This window comes from Camelus ferus, chromosome X, assembly GCF_009834535.1.
Source record: "Camelus ferus isolate YT-003-E chromosome X, BCGSAC_Cfer_1.0, whole genome shotgun sequence".
In the NCBI taxonomy this organism is placed as follows: Eukaryota; Metazoa; Chordata; class Mammalia; order Artiodactyla; family Camelidae; genus Camelus; species Camelus ferus.
This window is the reverse complement of record NC_045732.1, coordinates 100403245-100423103: the sequence shown is the minus strand read 5'-3', so window position 1 is coordinate 100423103 and position 19859 is coordinate 100403245. Positions and strand designations below refer to the sequence as shown.

The 19859-nt window shown below is 49.4% G+C and overlaps 1 protein-coding gene across 1 annotated transcript in view; it reads right to left on the bottom strand.

The window, feature by feature from the left end:
• LOC116662085 (F-box-like/WD repeat-containing protein TBL1X) overlaps positions 1 to 12161 on the bottom strand; it is a 40133-nt gene extending 27972 nt beyond the window's left edge. Inside the window, 1 exon segment of the mRNA XM_032475362.1 lies at positions 12054 to 12161. Coding sequence (XP_032331253.1) covers positions 12054 to 12111 — 58 coding nt within the window. The 5' untranslated portion in view covers positions 12112 to 12161.
• Positions 12162 to 19859: the final 7698 nt, after the last annotated feature.

Here is a 19859-nt window from a genome sequence, read left to right as displayed (position 1 = left end):
CTTAAGAGTCACACCTGGCACACACAGCAAGTGCTCAATAAATGGGAGCTACTGTCATCATAGCAAGGCAGTGACCATGACACAGAAGTAACACTGACCTGACACCGGGAGTGCCTGGCTGATGGAGGCATGAGGAGGAGGGGACTGAAGATGGAGGTGGTAGGAAAGAGACTGCGGGCAAGAAATATCTGAAGGTGATTCTGAGGTTTTTACACTAACCCAGGATGAGATTATGGGGCAGAGGGAGCTTTTCTTTGGAGGCAAGGGACAGTGGTCGGGCAATGGCGATGGTAGTAAGTGTGGGATTAACTGTATTAGAGAAAGAATGCCCAGGAGGCTTGCATCCAAAATAGCAGAATGGAAGGCAATGCAGAGGCTGGAGGTGGACAGCCAGACTGGGTGTGGATGGAGAGGCTGGGGATGGACACCTAGACCGGCAGAGGGAGCAGCATGCTGGCTGCAGACACAGATATGTGGGGGAAAGGAAAGGACGTCACCTTGGGGACAACGGCATTTAAGGAGTGGGTGGAGGAGGCACTGTTAAGGCAACATTCAGAAACTTGGGAGGAAAAGGACAGTGTTGTGTCTGACAGTCCAGATGACTCGCTCTTCCGTCTGGAAGGAAGAAAGGGGATTGAAGTTGGCAGGAAATAAAACATAGCAAAGCCGGACACTTTTAAGGTCGCATTACAATTTCAGAGCAGGCAGATCTGAAATGTAACGGTGTATGAACTTTGGAAACAGGCACCTTGGGAAGTGGCTATTTCATCTTAGCTAAAAAAGGAAATGTGAACCATCTTAGACTTTTTTCATCTCATCACCAAGTTTTAAACAAGGAAACAATACTATAACAAGCCTTAAGGGCATCTTCAATAGAATCTGACCTTTTTCTGATGTTAATTCCAATGAAACTGTTTGGCTATATTGAGCAATATACATATTTAAACAACTGTAACTTAGAAACAATCAAGTGATTTTCAAGTGATTTCATTCTAATTGCTTTTTTCCCCTCTGGGACAAGAATGGCAGATCTTGAATCTGAGCTTTTACACACACAAAAATGAGAATGGTTAACTTAGAAAAGACTGCAGGAGAAAAGTGGGCTGGGAAGCGGGATGGCTGTGAACACCTGGGACGTGGGAAGAGCCACTTCTCTGCGATCCCATTTCCCTACTCTGGGTGGTTACCATCCAACCCGAGGAACGGTTTAGGGAAACACTCTTTCTGAATGGAGAGGAATTCACTGGCAACTAGCACCACTACAAGAAGGATTGTGATGCAGCGAGTCCCACAGCAAAGGGAAGTGGGCATGCTTCACTGGTGAAGTGTGGACTGCGGATCCCACAAAGCTGTCTAGGGGGGTGTTTTATTCTTTTCTGTATGCAAGACACAGGGATCAGGTTCTCCAGTGACTTACCACCCCCTACATTTTCTTAGAGTGATTTTTAACACGTGATGTAAATGCACAGACAAATGCACAAATGAGAGACATGCACCCACAAAGCAGGCTCACGCCTGGCCTGGACCAAGGTGGTAAGGACGGACAGCCAGGTTCTCCTTTTTTCCCCCTCGGCAGGTGCCGCAGCCCACGTGGATGACCTCCGATAAAAACCTGGGCAGCAGAGCTCGGTGGTGAGCAGCCCTGCCCGTGTCACCGTGCGTGCTGCTGGGAGAATGCCCACTAGGAGGGGACACCTGCTTTCTCCTGGACTGCGCCCCACACACCTTCTCCCTCGGCTGGTTTCAATCTGTGTCTCCCCACCCCGGATTTATTGATATGTAACTGACATATAACACTGTATAAATTTAAGGCGCACGTTGTGATGATTCAATACACGCACACACACTGTGAAAGGGTTACATAATAAGCTTAGTTAACACAGCCGTCACCTCTCACAGTTAACCTTTGTTTACTTGAGTGGGAACATTTTTCAGATTTACTCTCTTAGCAACCTGCAAGTATAGAACACACTACTGTTACAAGTAGTCACCACGCAGGACTTTTATAATCTGTACCTCTGTGCTGTCATCAACTCAGAGTATAAGTTACCAAGCCCTGTGAATCCTTCCAGCAACTCACAGAGCCGGAGGGTGGCCTTGGGGACCACCGACACACCACCACAGAGGCACTGCTTCTCTCTCCCCGAAACATTTAGACAGGAGACGTTACTGTTTCACATGATTTTAAAGGTACATTCATCCTCTGGTCATATGGACAGACGATGCAGGTCTTCCTTATTATTTGATGGAACTGTTTCCCTTTATTATTGCTAAAGCAAAGGCTTCCATTACCTCAGAGAAATGCCTAACTCTACCATTTCATAAAAATTCTCTTTTTTAAACAGGGCCACACATTAGCAATGTAAAAGAGCCACTGCAGTCAAAAATATTTTTAGAGACTCAGCTGAACAATGAGCCCTGAACTTCTGTTTAAATTAAGATAGCTGAACCATTAAAATGACTTCCTGAATCCGGGGAAACGTGTCTTGCATAAGAAGGCAGTCCACAGTCCTAGGAAACACAGTGGAGCCCACTGGGCGACCTGTCAGCTGCTGGGATTACAATCATTTCTGGAGATGCAATTATTCACAAATATTAAGAGTAACACTCTTTTCCTGGTTATCTAACCTCCCCTCGGGAGCCAAAAAAAAAACAAAAAAACAAAAACAAAAAACCCCACCCCAAAAACATAAAAAACAAACCCCAGAGTGAAAGACTGCTACTCCCAATTATTCTACTATCTGCTGGAGAATGGTCTGGCAGACTTCCCCCTTCCTCCCTGGAAAAATGTAATAAACACAGGGACTGCATTATGCTCACTGGTAAAGTCTATGTGCGTTCTGCAGCAGAAGGAATCCAAGTGCAGCCCAAGGAGACGGTAAAGGGTGAAGAAATGAGAATCCCCTCACAGCTCATTACCAGTACAAACCACCTGGAAGGAAAAACATGCCACTAAAGGATGTGACTCAGTGGTTCTCAACTGGGTGCGATTCTGCTCTCTAGGGGACATTTGGCGAAGTCCAGAGACATTTCTGGCTGTCACAACGGAGAGTGCGGGAGTGTTACTGTCACCCAATGGATTCAGGACAGCCCCATCACAAAGGACGATTTGCCCCAAATGTCAACAGTGCCGAGGCTGGGAAACCCTGGTCTCTATGAAAGTCTCAAAACCTTAAGAAAACGCATCATGTTGCGGCCATTCAGAGTACCTCCAGACATGGAGACACTCAACGTGAGGCCCACCCGAGTTTGCCGAGTTCCCGAGGACGCACAAGTTCATGCTATGTGTACGTGACATGCTGTTCACCTGCAGATGACGTTTCATTATTTTTCACTATTTTCCAAAAGCCCCAGAAGGTTTGTGCAGCTCTCCACTTCTGCGTTAACATGGCTACGGCTCGCATCCATTACACAAAAGACACCCCATCAAAACCTAGGCCCACACGCTGGCTAAGGACCTGCAAGATCTAATTAAAGTGCCTCGTCTGTTTGTGCGATGGGCCACTCTCTCCCTGTCACACACACACACACAAAGCTCTGCAGACAATGGAAGCACGAAATTATGCTTCTGTGTACATTTTCTGTTTAATAATTTCGAAATTATCCCAGACTCACAGGAAGTCAGGAAAACAGCAGAGTCCTGTGTCCTTTTCACCTGGCCTCCCCTAGTGATGACATATGGCTCTGCATAGGACAGTATCAAAACCAAGACGCTGATATCTGCTGGCTGGTCACTTGCCTGAAAACCTGGCCTGTGTGCATGCATGCATGCATGCGTGTGTGCACCTGCACTTTCCCCGCGGACGCATCCAGGCTGCGGCGTGTTTCAGCAGTCCATTCCTACTTACTGCCGAGTGGGACTCTGGGGTATACAGACAGACCACAATGTGTGTAGCCAGTCACAGACATCTGGGAAATTTCCAGTACACTGCCATTGCAAATAAAGCTGTTTTCAGTGCTATGTTAAAAAATGACCAGATTTTGTCAGACTCCAATCTAACTTACAAATAGCATTATACGTGCCAAGGACTCACCCCAAACGCTGCACAGTTCTGTTAAAAAGCTCTTAAATAAATAATGTTACTATGGAATTCAGGTGGTTCCTTGTCCTCCTTTTAAGACTATTTCAAGCTCTGAAATAATCTACACACAAACCTTCTCTCCTATAATAATGTGACTTATTAATAGTGCGATTTACTTAAAACTTGCTGTAAAACAGACATGACACAAAGGTGCCATGTTTAACCACTGTTTAGCATACAGCTCGGTTCATTCATACCGTTGAGCCACTGTCTTCACCATCTATCTCCAGAACTTTTCATCTCTCCAAGTGGAAACTGTCCCCATCAAACACTGACTCCCGGTCTCTCCTCCTTCACCCCCAGCCCTCACCTTTCTACTTTCTGTGACTTCTCTGTGACTCTGACTCCTCTCGGGACCGTGCAGAGGTGCAATCACACGGAATTTGCCTTCTTGTGATGGGCTTCCTTCACTGAGCACAGTGTCCTCAAGTTTCATCCCACATGGTAGCACAGGTCCGAACTCCCCTGCTTCCCAAGGCTGAGTAACACTCCACCGTATGGATGTACCGTGTTCCTCCACGCTTCCGTCCAGACACTGGGTTGCTTCCTCTGTGACTCATTTTAAAGAATATTTTTACTGCCCCCTCACGGGTGAAGCCCATCTTTCCCACTGAGTTCTCCAACACATCGCCTCCCTGACTACAGCAGCTTGCAAACCTGAGGTGAGGAGCCAGGGACAGAAAGGACACTGAATCCAAACTCCTTCATCTCGAGGTGAGCAGATACTCTAATGTAGTTAAACCAGAGGCTGGCCGAAGGGTAACGGTGACTTGTGACTAACGGACAGCTCTCTGCTCAGAAGTCGCCAAGTACAAATGGCCTCAGAGAAGCATTTGTCCTACGATGGACAAAACTCCCAGGACCCCTTCTTGAATCTGGACTGGCTGGATTTAAGGCGCACTCTGTTTTCCTGGTCCAGGTCACCTGGTGCTTTTTCAGAGGGGACCTCTTCACTCGCGCAGTGGGATGTTTCTGCGGAAACAGCTGGACGGGGACCGTGCCTACCCCCGCAGCCCTGTCCCCGCTGTCACAGGGACCACCTCACCCACAGCAGCCTGGCTCCTGAATATCCAGACAGGCTTCTCCTCCCAGCTGCTCCCAGGAAATGGCTGCACTGTCATGTGTGATGTTTAAACTGTCCGGTCATCTTTCTGGGAAGTCACACCTCTGTGTGTTTAGAACAAAACCGCCTTTCAGCTTTGCACTCGGGCTTGACTGTGGAGAGAAAGTGAGGCCTAACTGTCACCCAGTCTAACTCTCCGGTCCTGAGCACACTGAGAGGGGAGCATCGCAGGGCGCACATGGCAGGGAAATCTGCATGATTTTTCCTGTAACAGAAGCTGAATGAAATGAGTGAGAAATGTCACCTAAGTTCTGTGTGAAACCTTGAAAGTCTAGGTATATAGTATTTCCAGCTCTTCCTTATTCCAAGGATGATACAGAATACAGAACTACGAGTAAATTATGTGAGTTCAGGGAAACACGTCTGACCCCACCTAGCTAGCCACGTGTGTGCAGATACTGGCTCCTCGGGAGAAGGGCACCTGTTTATCATGTCAATTCTTACTTTTTAAAAAAGTTCTGTTTTTTGTTGAACTATGGTTGATTTACAGTGTTAGCTTCAGGTGTACAGCAAAGTGATTCAGTTACACATACACATGTTTTTCCAGATTCTTTCCCATTATATGTTATTACAAGACATGGAATATAGTTCCCTGTGATGTACAGTAGGACCTTGTTTATCTATTTTATATATATAATAGTGTGTATCTGTTAACCTCAAACTCCTACTTTATCCCTCCCACCGTTTCCCCTTTGGTAACCACAGTTTGTTTTCTGTGTCTGTGATAGACTCTTACTTTTGGAAACCACCAATGGCCTCTCTGAAAAAGACACACACAGCAATGCTAAAGCAGGCAAAGCATATGTATAATAAATTGGCCTTAACCACGAATCGTGACAGATCAGAAAATAAACTCCAGCATGTAAGGGGTTTTCAACCATTCTCAAAGGTCTTTAAATCCCCACAATGAAGAAAGAAGTTTGCCTTCCTGGTGACTTGTGATACCGAATACGTGAATTTTAAGCATCTCCCGTAGTGATCAGCTCCTTTCATTACCTAAAAGGTTTAAAATGACAGCCACCGGGGACTTGCAGCCTGGTGACACACGCGCACCTGACAAAGCCTCAGTGAAACTCTCCTCACTGCTGCTTCTTTTTCACATCACGCACAGTCGGCAAGCGGTTTGCACTAAGCATCTGTCTGTTCCATGTGGTGTGCAGAGGCCGCTCACAGGGATCACAGTAGGGAAATACTTCCCCAGGTTTCAAGGACTTCAGTTCCACGGGTGTGACTGCAAATGACTGCATGGAAGGTCCAGTAACCACCCTACGGGGGTCCCACCTGCAGGGAGCCTGCACAGAGGAACACGTCCTGCCCGACACTTGGCAGGAGGGAGGGCTGCCCAGGCTGCAGTTTCCTATTTTATGCAGAAAACTGCACTAAGGAGGAATGGGTGTGCGTACAGGGCTGCTCTCTCACGCGGCAGATCTGGGCGGAAGTCACGGCTGGCGAAGCTGTGACCCTGGTATGCTCACGAAGGCTAATTTTAAACCCTAGGAGGAAGTGTAAAACTTCACTGTCTCCAGCAGATCTCTCTGTGGGGGCTGATGTCTTTTCACCTACTTTCCGACAACGCCCTGCGCCACCCGCACCAATCAGCTCCGCAGTTCCAAACTCAAAACTATCAAACCACCGATGTTCACGAAGGGCCTTGCTGCCGAGTGAGAATGAAGATAAAGTCAAACCCTCACTTGTCACACGACCCAGCCACCCCATGCCCAGATGCTGACCCGAGAGAAAGGAAAACCTACATTCACCCCGAAAGCCCGTGTGCAAATGTTTCTGTAGCCTTGGCTGTAATCCTCAGGACCCGGAAACTACTCAAATGTTCTTTAACAGGACAAAGGACAAAGTGCCCTGCATCCTTAAAACAGGACAGGAAACAGCAATAAAAAAAGGGACGCTGATGTAGGTACCCGTGTGAACGCATCTCAAAGCTCTGAGGGAAAGAAGCCAGACTCTAAACACTCCGCTTCTGAGACATCCCAGCAGAGGGAAACTACAGACACAGGACACAGAGTGCTGGGTGCTGGGGCCGCGGTGGGGGGATGGGTACATTACCATGGTCAAAGGTGCTATTTTGGGGTGATGGAACCATTCCCTGTCTTGACTGTGTGGGCAGTTACATGACTGTAAACACGTGGCCAACGCTGCAAATCTGTACTCTTAAAAGGGTGACTTTTATGGCACGAAAACTATACCTTAAAAAAAAAAAAAGATGGTACAGACGAGGGTGGGGAGGTGGAGAAGCAGCCACATTTAATAGGGAAGGTCAGGTCTGTCGTCTCCAAGGCTGTCAAGTGAGAGCAATGAGGAAAAGGTCTTGTCACCCGGTAACTGTCTACACCATCTGGCCCCAAACCCCAGACCTTCTCTCCTTTCCAGAATAAACGGTGACACTGACCCAGCTCCTACGAGACCACCTTTCCACCCATCAGTCATGGAGCTGGCCCTGTGCACACGACAACCTACACTCTCTGGCTTTTCCGTGACATATTGCCAAACCGTTCATTCAGTGCCTTCATCCGAGCTTTGGCAACTCCTGGCACGTAACCTCCCTGGTTACGTACAGAGCTGCCTTCCACCAACAGTAGTGTCCCCTGGGTCCCTGCCCCAATGGATCTGGGGATGAGGCCCCAGAGGAAGTATCTAATATGCTTGCAGGGACTTCACTTACCGAATTTCCTCACTTTTCACACCACCGTCGGCCTCCCTGGCAAAATTCACAGAGGAGGGGGACACAATACACAACTTATCCAGGATCTGCAGGAGCTGCTCTCAGAAGCCCTTGCAGGCTGGAATGCATTCACAGTGCCAACAGCATGTAAAACATTGACCAGCTTAAACTGGCTCTGCCTCCTTAAACAGGCTGCTGATTGCTCAAACCCAGAGTTATTTTAGAGACAGCCCTGCACATGACCAAGACGGAACCCATGTCTCCAGGATGACCCTGCAACCAAGAATCCTCAGTCCACACAACTGGGAGGACAGAAGTGTTGTCACTGGAGCCCTTTACAAAGCGAGAAGTCCTCCGATGAGGAAACCCTGGCTTCCAGGAGTAGACACATGCACCAACCGGAGACTAGCTGATCAGTTTCCAAGTTGGAAATTCCCCTAACCCCTCAGGTTTTTCCCTAGACCCTGGACTGGGGAGACAGACTTGAGCCCTGCCTCCTGCCTCCTTGCAGGTCGACCTTGCAATCAAGCTCCTTCTTTCCTCCAAAGCCGGTGGGGGCCACAGCACTGGCACCCGTGCGCATCGGAAGGAGCCCTCGCGTGGCAACATTAGGACTTCCGCCCTCGCTTTTACCTCGGACCGTGAAGGGAACTCATGGGCTGGGTGACAAAGACGCCCTGCCACAATCTGCTTCTTAAATACCGCCCGGGTGGCCAAAGAGACCACACGATTAACCCCTATGAGGCGTAGGGCAATGGACTCCGAGCCCTCAAAACCGGACTGCTGTTAACTCACGCAAAAACCAACTCAGCGACTTTGGGGCTGGAGTGGAAGTCCCCTCCTGCTGACCTTAAAAGCCATGCTGACTGACCAGTTTCCTGTATCAGGCTGCCATAAAGCACTCGTGCGAGGTACCACACATCTAGGGAGTGCTCTCCACGGCAAGGCCCCTGATTCAGACAACCAACAGTGACAGTGATGACGCCCCCTCTTCCTTAAAGGCTGTGGCATACACAGTTGGGTGAAGGCCAGAGCAGAATCTAAGATGATACAAATTCTGCCTCCTGAGGGCAGAAGACCAACAAGTCCATTCTTGAGACTCTTTGAGTTTGAAGAGCTGTCCCAAGTTCTTCAGGCAAGTGTCACTTCAATGCCCTGCCTTCCCGCTCTCTGAGGGGCTGAAAGTTCCACTGGGGATTCCCGTCCTTGCAGCCCAAGCATCCTAATGGGTACAGGATACTGCTAGTGCGGGACTCTCCACTAACTCCAGGGTGAGGACCAGGAGCGCCCGTGGTTCCAGGGAACGTGTCCCTCAAGGTCGGGTGGAACATTCTGGGTGTATCCCTGGTTGGTGACGCAAAGAGCAGACCTACCGGAGACCCAGCTGTCTGCCTCATGCACAGTCATGCCCCACCCACCGTCCCCCACCCTACTGTCTTCTACACACAACCCAAGGACGACGACAACTGAAGGCTTGGCAACACAGACCTTGCAGCCTCGAGTGGGGAAAGCACACTGGGAGGCGGCGAGGAACCAATCACTTGTCGTGATACAGGGCTGACTGTTAACGCACCTGACGGTGGTAACGGAGAGAGCGCAAGAGACGGCGTTCTTTCTTTCCTTCTGTTTTTAAAGCTGGAAAGGAGACAGTAACAGGCCGAGGAGAAGGTGCTCGTTGTGCACGGTGGGCGCTCAGTAAATAAATCTCTGCTTAACTGGAACTTGAGGTTTTGAGATAAACACGTAAAACAGCCCAGAGTGAACCCCTACACCTAAGGCATTTCTTCTTTCCCTTCTTCTTTTGAGCACTCGGGTCAACTCCAGGAGACACACAGTCACGAGAGCGACGCTCGGTAATCTCGTCTCAACTTCTCACTCAGGTGTGGGGTTTCATGCTAAGGACCCTGACAAGTTAGGACAGCAGCCCAGCGGATGTTACACCCAATCGGCGCCGGTGAAATCCTACACGTTGTTGCCTCCCAAGTCTCCTTCTCAGTTGCCTGGTTACAGAAACTATCAACGAAAGTGAGACAAACGTAAACAAACACTAAAAAGGGAGTCTGGCCCCTCTGGGGGAGGGATGGAGATTTCTGTGTTTATTCACAGAGGCCGGCCCCGCTCCGGCCCGGGCCCGAGGGACCCCGCCACCGGGAGAACTCCCTCCCTGGGGTGCATGGAAGTTTTCTTTCACGCCCTTTGTTCATCCTGACGTTCACACACAGAGGCACGGCACCTCCAGCCTGTGCTTTGTTCACACATTCTGACCGTACTTTCGCCTTCATCCTCTCTCTGTGTGGAGGTATTTCTAACAAGAAAGAATCTCTATGCTCGAAGAATTCAGGGCTGGAGGCCATCAGGAAAGAAGGGTTTGCTACACAGAATCTTCATGTGCAGACATCCCTGGGGACCCCTCAGCTCTGTGCTAGGAGAACACCTGTAATCCCGTGAGGGATTCCCTGGTTAAGTTCCGAGGCTCAGGCGTCAGGGCAGTGGCTGCGACCTCCTTGACTGACGGGGGTGAGGCAGGTGCGTATTTTGTTTTGTGTATCCATTTTTCATACTACGTTCTGGCAACAGCCGATCCAAATGATCTACCATCTATGTAGAAAGTATGTGCACTTTCTGTGAATAATGCTAGCCGAGGTCGCAAAGGACAGACATCCAGGCTCGGAGGGGGAGAGCTGTTTCTTTGTAACGTGCGGGATGTATTCCATCTTCTTTGCCCAGGATAACCATTTTTTGTAGGGAACGGAGGCTCCAATGGGCTAAATAATCTGTTCAAGGATCAGAATCAAGCCACTTGGTCTGCCTGCGAGGCCTGCTGATCTCACCCTTCTGGGCTTATCCTGGAAGAGCCGGGACCCAGGGGCTCACAGCTGGTTCACCGTCAGTCCTAGTACATGGGTCTCTGAGAGGCGGGACCTGAGAACCGCTTTCCTTCTTGAAAAGCCAAGTTGCAGGACGGATACAACATGATACCAAGTGCATAAAGCTTAAATATGTGCAGAACCCACTGTTTTGGGTTTAACAGTGTCCCACAGAAATTCTTATGTTGAAGCCCTACCCACCACACGGTACACCTCAGAATGTGACTTTATTTGGAAAGAGGGTCGCTGCAGACGTAACGGGTTAAGATGAGGTTGGACAGGATTACGGTGAGCCCCTCATTCAGTATGACCATGTCTTTACAGAAAGGAGAAGCCTGACAAACTTGGACACAGAGGTACAGGCACACAGGGAGAACGCCGAGATGAAGAGGATGAAGGCAGATATTGAGGGATGCTGCGGTGACAAGCCACGGAGTGCCAACACCTGCTGGGAGAGGCAGGGGCAGACCCTCTCAGCCTTCAGAAGAAACCACCCCGCTGATGCCTTGGTTTCAGACCACTGTCCTTCAGAACAGTGAGCTGGCAGCCCCAGTGGGAAGCAAACACACCAGTACCTTCCACGACCGAGAAAAACATCCCCTGTGCAGTAAACACACAGGGGGTGAAAACACCAAATTCAGGAGAGCAGTTGCCTCTGAGAGGGGGGTGCACCAGCGGCAGACACAGGGTCCCCAACACATTAGAAACGCAGCATCTCTTCAGTTGGGTGGGACAGTGGGCACAAGGTGTTTCTGCATTAATGTCCCTTTGCACATCTTAGACTGGGTATTTTGAAGATTGTAAAAAAGTATTTGCTTTAGAAACGAATTTTAAAAATGAATGATGTTGAAAGAATTGAGACTCTTAAGAATCTTAAAGCGCACCCACCAGCAGTCCTCTAAGCTGGGTTTAAGCTGCACAGCTGGGGCGGCCCCGATGGTGTATAATGGGGACACCAGGGCCCCACCACCCTAACCGACTCACCTGAGGCCCGCCAGTCTGTGTAGGCCCCACTGGTCTGGGACGAAGCCAGGCCAGACCCAGGCTTGGGCTCAGCGCACCTTCAGCTCCTTCCCAGGGAACACGTGTTTAGTCTGATCCTTATGCACCACAAGGCAACGCCTTGCTCATAATCAAAAGTGTTGGAAGAAACTCAAACAATTGCTATGTTTTAGAACATTTCATAGGATCCACTCTGGTGGGGCTGGGGGTGGGGTGGGAGCTCAATAAATCGTGGTCCTAGATCTAAGAGGTTCACACATACACACCATATGTATACACCAGCCCGTAAGCCGACCCCTTACCTGACTCCTGCAGATACCGATACACCAGGAAGTTCACCTCGTCACTGGTTATGCTCATCTTAGCCTCACCTCGCCGCGATGAGGTCTTTACGAAGCGGGAGCCACCCTCTGTGAGAAAGGTGAGAGGGAAAAGCGGAAAGAGGATTTTGAAAAACTGCCTGTATTTTTTTTCTTACTGTATTCTTTTTATCACTTTATTTAAAAAAATTTTTTTTGGTGGGGGAAGGTATTTGGTTTATTTATTTGCAGAGGAGTATTGGGGATTGAACCCAGGACTGCATGCATGCTAAGCATGTGCTCTACCACTGAGCTGTACCCTCCCCTCCCTTACTGCATTCTTTAAGACGATTGAAAAAAAAAAACCAACACTCAGTTTGTTCTACACATGGAGGTAATTAATGGCTGATTTGTGTTATATTTTGTTATTATATAAAAATTTCATAATTATGTATATAAATAAACATACACAAGGGTGAAAATTTTTCAGAAAAGGAGGAGCTGGTGTATTTTCTAATGCTGGGAGGGAGTCATCCATGAAACACCGTAAAACACAGCAGAAAATGAGAACAAACACCAACTTCTTATTTGATACGCATCCTGTGTGTGTTATGAACACAGCACAGGGCATACGGAGTTTGGAGGAGTCCTGACACGCACTGGGACAAACGCAGCTGGCTTAGAGGCCAGCACTCCCTTGGATGGGGGGAAGAGAACCGAGTGGACCAGCAGTCATGTCGACACCCCTCAGCAGGGGGACCACATGGTCCTGTCACACCTGCACTTCTGGAGCAATGATTAGTCATAACACCTGCCACTCACAAAAGTTTACTGATGAACATGATGGTCACTGTATCCATAGGCTGTACATGGCCCCGACGTCACCTTGATGTCACTTCCATAAAGAAGCCAGGTCTCAGGCAGAGAACCTGTGTATTTTGCCACAGAGCTCACTGCGTCGGTCTGCCCAAGCCCTGCGGTACCTGGAGGGCAGGTGAAAACCTAGGGGGCAGTGGGAACTTGGGGAGCCTGTGTGTCTGCAGCAGATGAGAAGAGCGAGCCTGGTTTTCTGCACCATGATTCTAAGTCAGGTGGATGAGCAACCACCCAGTCTACACAGGACAGAAGTCAATCAAACAGTAGTATCTTCCGTCCGTGGACAAAGCAGACCTCAAACTTCGACAAGAGAATCTACTCCAAATGGCAGCAGGCAAGAAAGGCAACATGTTTCAATGATGTCCCCGACACCAAACATGTGAGGCTGTTTAGGAACTGTCCTCAGAGCCCACACCACACATTTCCAGGCACCTTCATGGTGGCAAATCTTTCATTACTGAATGACCACTAAGTTTTGGTTTGTTTAGAAAAAGACAAAAGTGCACATTCAAGTTGGGAAGATTTGAATTAAAAGCTGTTGGAAGGATGCACGCAAGATGCCCGCCTCCCTCCGTGAGCCCCATCTGGTACAATCCCCTCCCGTCTGGGGTGGGCGGGACTGGCTCCCGCCCCTGTGGGGTCTGTCAGAGGAGACGGAGGCCATGCCCTCGGCTGGGTCAGAAGGCAAGGTGACCAGACATCACTCCTGTAACTGTCACGTTACATCATGGGGGATTCCCACGGGCCTGGAGGAAGACCCCCCCTCCCCGCAGGCCTCGAAGATGAAGGAGACAAAGGCAGCCTTCACGAGAACTGGGGGCGGCCTGCAGGAAGCTGTGCCACCCCCCCAATCATGAGGGACAGAGCTCTGCCAACCACGTGAACTTGGAAGACCAGTCGCCCTCGCAGCCCTGAGTGGGGATGCAGTTCAGCCACTACCCTGCTGCGGCCTCGTCAGCCCCTGAGCAGAGGAGCCCGCGAAGCCGGGCCCAGCTCCCGGGCCCTGGAAACGCCAAGGTCATAAACATGCCATCTCCAGACACTGAGTCTGTGGTGGTTGGTCACGCGGCAGTGGATAACCAACACAGCGCCCTCCCGGGTCGTTCCAGTTCTCACTCTGTCATCCTACCAAGATTTTATTTGGCAGTTACCAGAATTCTGCCGTGCAGAAATACTTGTCTTCTTCACTTAATTAGGTGATATTTCTGTACTTCTGTAGACACTACAGAGAAAGGTCGACAGTCAAAATACAGATCTGTCCTGAGATGTCTGCTTGAGCTCTGGGGAGTTCACGCATAAGACGGCATTAGGAAAATACAGGAGACTAAAAAGTTATGAAATCAGAGCCTACCTAAATGAAGAACTAAAACATTATTTCAGGGAAAGAAAGTAAACAACAACAGAAAAGCATACTGCAGAATAGCATAGCTCTAAACACACTTTTGATGCAGTAATGATGACTCCAACACGGTGAGGAATTCACAGTGTTAGGGTCTCTCTATGGTCAATGTGGGGCCACGGGGAGGTGGTGAGGTCCTGACGGTGGAGCCCACATGATTGGGATTTGTGCCCTTAAGGAAGGACCCCAGGGCATCTCTCCCTCTTCCTGTCATGTGAGAACACAGGGAGGAGACGGCCATCCTCGCCAGATACCAGATCTGCTGCTGCCTTCATCCTGCACCTCCAGCCTCCGGACTGTGAGAAATCAGTGTTTGCTGTTTATGCCTTCCAGTCTATGGTGTGTTGTGTTACAGCGGCCTGAACAGACTCAGGCACCACCCCTAACCCCTTTCTCTTTTATTCTGCCATGTTGGGTGCTTGGCCACGGTGAAACCGTACCTAATCTAACGGTCTCTCAGCCTCAGTGCTTTTGCCACGTGGGGCCAGACGACTCTGTCACGAGGCCGCCCTGCACACTGTAGGATGCTTAGCAGCACCCCTGACCTCTTCCCAGCACAACCTCCCCAGACAGTGCCAGATGTTCCCAATTGCACAACTGCTGCTGGCTGAGAACAACGGCTAGAGAGGAGGAACAAGTCTTGTGTGTCTGAAATGAACTCCATTTATAAGGTTATAAGGCGACGTGGAGCTGGCTCATAGACATCACTTAACGAAATGGCCACACTACTAAAAAGGCTGATTCAAAATGCACAAGGGGTTGGCTTTCCCAAAGAGTCCGTGTAAAATCCTCCTACAAAATTATCAGTGTTTTCATCAGTGATTTTATCTTCCAGCATCCAGATCTTTCTTGTTTTCTAACGAGAAGGTACCCAGATACACACAGACAACGTGCTTGTTCCCAGAGCCTGGTTCACACCCCACCCCCTGCCCACAAGTGTTTGGAATGAGCAGAGGTGCCTGCCCAGGGTCAGGGCAGGACTTGGAGCATGAGGATATGAGATCCTCAAGAGATGGGGAATCACGGACAACCTGTTGGTCTGGTGTCCAGTTTTCCTTAGAGCACCACCCTTTTCTCCAACTAGGAAAACTTCTGCTTAAGCTCCAGCTCTCTGCTTTCTGATCACAGATTCACTTCCTTTCTAAAATTTTAAGTTAGGATGCAAGGGTTACAATGCTTCCCCCAATACAGCGTTAACTTCTTAAAGGATTTTTCATTTGTAAGCAGCAAAGAAAACAAAACCCATCACTGCAATGGAACCGGGGATGCAATGTCACCTGGTCCACAGAGGGTCAGGTGTCCCTACTGACTGGTCCACCTCCGTACAGACATGCCTGGAGGCAGTGTGGGCTCAGTCCCATACCACCCCACCCCAATGCTGCAAGTCACAGGAAACTTTTGGTTTCCAGTGCATGTAACAGGTTTATACTACACTGTTGTCTATCAAGTGTGCAATATCATTACATCAAAAAAACTATATATCTTACATAAAAAATACTTTATTACCAAAAAAATGCTAACCATCCTTCGAGCCTTTAGTGATTTGTAATCTTTTTGCCACAGTAACATCAATAGTCACTGATGACAGATCACCACAGAAGATATAATAACATTGAAAAAGCTTGAAATATAACAAGAACTGCGCTAACGTGACACAGCGACACAAAGCGAGCCAATGCTATTGGAAAAACGGCACTGGGAGACTCGCTCGACGCAGAGCTGCCATAAACCTTCAATCTGTCAGAAAGCCCGCTATGTCTGCGAAGCCCATGTGACATATATGAGGAACAGGTATGTACACATATGAGGCACATATGTCCGCGAGGTACATATGAGGTGTGCCTGTACATGTTTTAATTTTTCTTTTTTCGTGTGTGTGTGTGGGGGATTAGATTTATTTACTATTTAAAAATTTCTATAAGTTTTTTAATGGAGGGACTGGGGATCGAACGCAGGACCTCATGCATGCTAAGCCATGCGCTCTACCACTGAGCTATACACTCCCCCTTAATTTTTAAAAACTGATCTAATAATTGGATCAAAGCCTCCACCACCAATAAAACACCTTAATTTAAATGACTTAAATGACTTGAGCTTCTTCAATGACTATTCCTTTTAAAACCTAATTAGTTCCAAAAAAAGGATTTATAGTGACGTGAACTGAAATGTGCACATGCATTCTTAGACTAGTCAATACACACACGAGAACACTCTTTGGATGGACCAGAAACCAGAGCAACATTCAACCCACTTCAACTCTAGGTGTGATTACACCGAAACCAAGAGACACCAACGATTAACGGTCTAGTTGTGAGTCCTGTGAGCAAGGTGCTGGAAGGTAGTGGTTGTCGTTTTACTGGGTCAGCATTGCATTTTTGGCTGAAGAGAGTAAAACAGTTGTTCCCCACTTGGCAGAAACGACTGTGTTAGACGAATCAGGCCACAATCTACCCACAAGGTTAGGAAACAAAGGTACCAATCCTCTTTTCTCCAAGACAAGAGCTAAATTTCCACAGAGAGGTGTTTGACTCAAATTATACATTTCTTCAACCAGGTATTTGCTGTATAAGTTCCTGTAAATAAACACACTGGTGTCCCAGCGCTGTTCAAAGTTCTGCTGGTGCAGGAAGACCTCAGCCCAGGGGCTAGGGTCACCCCCAGCCCAGCTGCGGGTGGGAGGGGCAGTGAGGACCTCTCACACGGCTCCCGGCACCTGCCCACGTGGGCCAGAGCTCGGAGGTCGCCCAGAAGCCCAGGCCAAAGGAAGGGAGGGTGTCCTTGTCCTCCTCCTTAGAAAGGCCAGGCAGTAATCCCTTCAAGATCAGATTCCCACGGGAGTAACACTGCTCCTCCAGCCACTCCCCTCTGCCTCTGTTTACAGATGAAACAGCTCTTGACAACGGACATGCAGATGGGAAATCCCAGAAGGCAAGGCCGCGAGGCACACATCCCCGTCCCCCTCCAAGAGGGCTCTCCACGTTCTCGCAGTTTCTACCCCAGGATGGGGAGCCAGGCCTCTTGACTCCAGACTCCAGACAAAAGTTACACCTACGGGAATGGCTCACCTCCCAGGTCTGCTTTGAATTTTGTTTTTAAATTGTGGTGAAATACAGATAACATAATTTACCATCATGACCATTCTCCAGTGCACAATCCGGCGGCATTAAGGACATTCATACTGGGGTGCAGCCGTCAACCCATCTGCAGAACTGTCTCATCACCCCAAACTGCCCCACTGGACAAGAGGTCCTCATCACCCCTCCCTACCCCTGGAAAGCCCTCTTCCAGCTGCTTTCTGTCTGAATGTGAAAGGAGAGGAGGGGTTCCGTCCTTGAGATGGGAAGCTGGCTCCCCTCAGCTGGGGGCGCTCTCGGATGGCAGACAGCACCACAGCGCCAACTCGTGCCCTGGGCTTTACTGACCATCGGTGCCCCCACGATTCCCTACAAACAGCTCTTAAGAAAGAAAGCTCAGTGCAGAGACCAGAAGCCCCCATGGTGAGAACTTCTTTCTTTTTTAAAAAATGGAGGTACTGGGGATTGAACCCAGTACCCCATGCATGCTAAGCACACACACTACCACTGAGCTATACCCTCCCCACCCTCAGCAGTGAGAAGAACCAGCTCCTGGCATGAGATAGGTGTGTGGATCCTAGTCTCGTCTTTGCCATCATCCTGCTGCAAAGAAAGACGTATTTGCCCTACTTCTTCTGCACTTACGGAAAATGAGGTCCGAGGCATTGATAGAAAAAATCCCCAAGGACCTACTCTATTCAAGGCATGGTGATGGCAGTACAAGGGATCGAACAAATTCACACACACACACACGCTCCTTGCCAGGAACTCGTTTAGTAAGACGTCTACAGAAATGATGAAAAGCTCCAAGTTAAGCCCCTCCTCTATACCCCAAGGTACCACAAGGGGCGGCAGAGCTCCGGGGAAGGCTAAGTCAGGGAAGGGGGGAAGGTTTGGAAGAGGGAGAAGGTGAATTCTTGACTGATGGACACCAGCTCTGGGGGAGCAGCGTGAGAAAGCAGAAAAGGAAGGAGGGGGGTGCGTGTGCGTGTGCGTGTGTGTTCGGGGGGCTCTGTAAGAATGACTCTGACCTTTTACAACAATGAACCAAACGCTCCCAGGGACCCAGGGCGGGAAGCCTGCCTCTGTGCCATCATGTCTTTTGCGCGGGGAGAAGCCAGCCTGGGTCCTCTCTGCCAAGAACGACTTTTGTGGGCATGTGACATGGAGCTTGCAATGCTGATGCTGGCTGCAGTAAAGTCAGGGCACACCAGGGCGGTGGTCCCAACGGCCACGGACTGACTGACTGGCTAGAGGTAAGGTGAACAATGTCCCGAGAGCCACAGAGGAGAGTGGAAAATGTGGGATTGGGGGCCTTGTGGCTCAGAGGCAGGCAGCCTGATTCCCAATTGTACCTTCATCCCTCTGGAGCTCCGCATCTATGGCAAGCCATGTGTTCCCTTCTCCGAACCAGGGACAGTGAGGGCCGCGACACTGGGAGAGGTGGTGCGGGTAAATGCTTTCGTACGGGCTCCTGGAGCTGGGTGCCACACACAGGAGAGACCCAGGACGTGGTACCACTCCTACAGAGGCACCCATGAGCATCCCCAAAGCGCAGAGCCCCTGAAAGGGCCAGAGGGACACACCACCCTCGCCAAAGTCGACTCAGAGCTGGTGTCCTCTGGATAGTTAACTGGTGATTTGCAAACCTGAAAGTGGCCTGGAGGGAAAAACCAGCTTCCCCAGGGGCTCGGCTGGGCCTTTCCTCTCTAACCTGTGAGCTGGCGACTCGGCTTGCCCTCTGACACCTAGCTGGTTTCCGGGTGGCATCCCCGTCCAGCTCGCGTTCTGAGAACCCAATGGATGCCTTCCGACCTCCCCAGTTCTGGAATAAAAGAGCTTTCTCAGCACCAGTAAATACCCCTCAGCCTCCAACAGGACGAAAAAATAAATCAAAGGGTTCTTAATTAGCGCAACTGTGTTCATTTTCTGGGCTGACCCAGTTTTGATCTGAGGCACCTCCAGTTGGGTGGATTCGAGGTCTTGGGGAGCTGTGATCGAGCGAAAGGGACAGACCCGCCTTCCTCCACGAGGTACAGCCACAACATGCCCTCACTGTGCTGCTTAAGACGAAAAAATCACTGCAGGCTGACATCTCTGGAGTTTCCCTGCTGAAGATAAGAATTCCAACATAAATAATAATTTGGGGTTAAATCCGTCAGGCAGCTGAAGGGAAGATTATTTATAGTATTTCTCCTTTTTACAACTTAATTTCAAGGTGGCAAAAGCTCCTATTCATCACGGTTCCATTTGCAAAACGAAATCAGTTCGAAATCAGTTAGAAGAAGAGAGGAGGCGTCTGAGGGTTTCGTCTCACTGAGAGTGTGTGCGTGTGCTCACTGTCACACTCTCTCAGCCGCCCCCAAACAACAGAATCACAATTGCCGTTTAATTATCTTAAGGGATATAATCAGGAGAGAGCTACTTGAGACTTGGCACTGGCGGTTAAAGCCAGAAAGG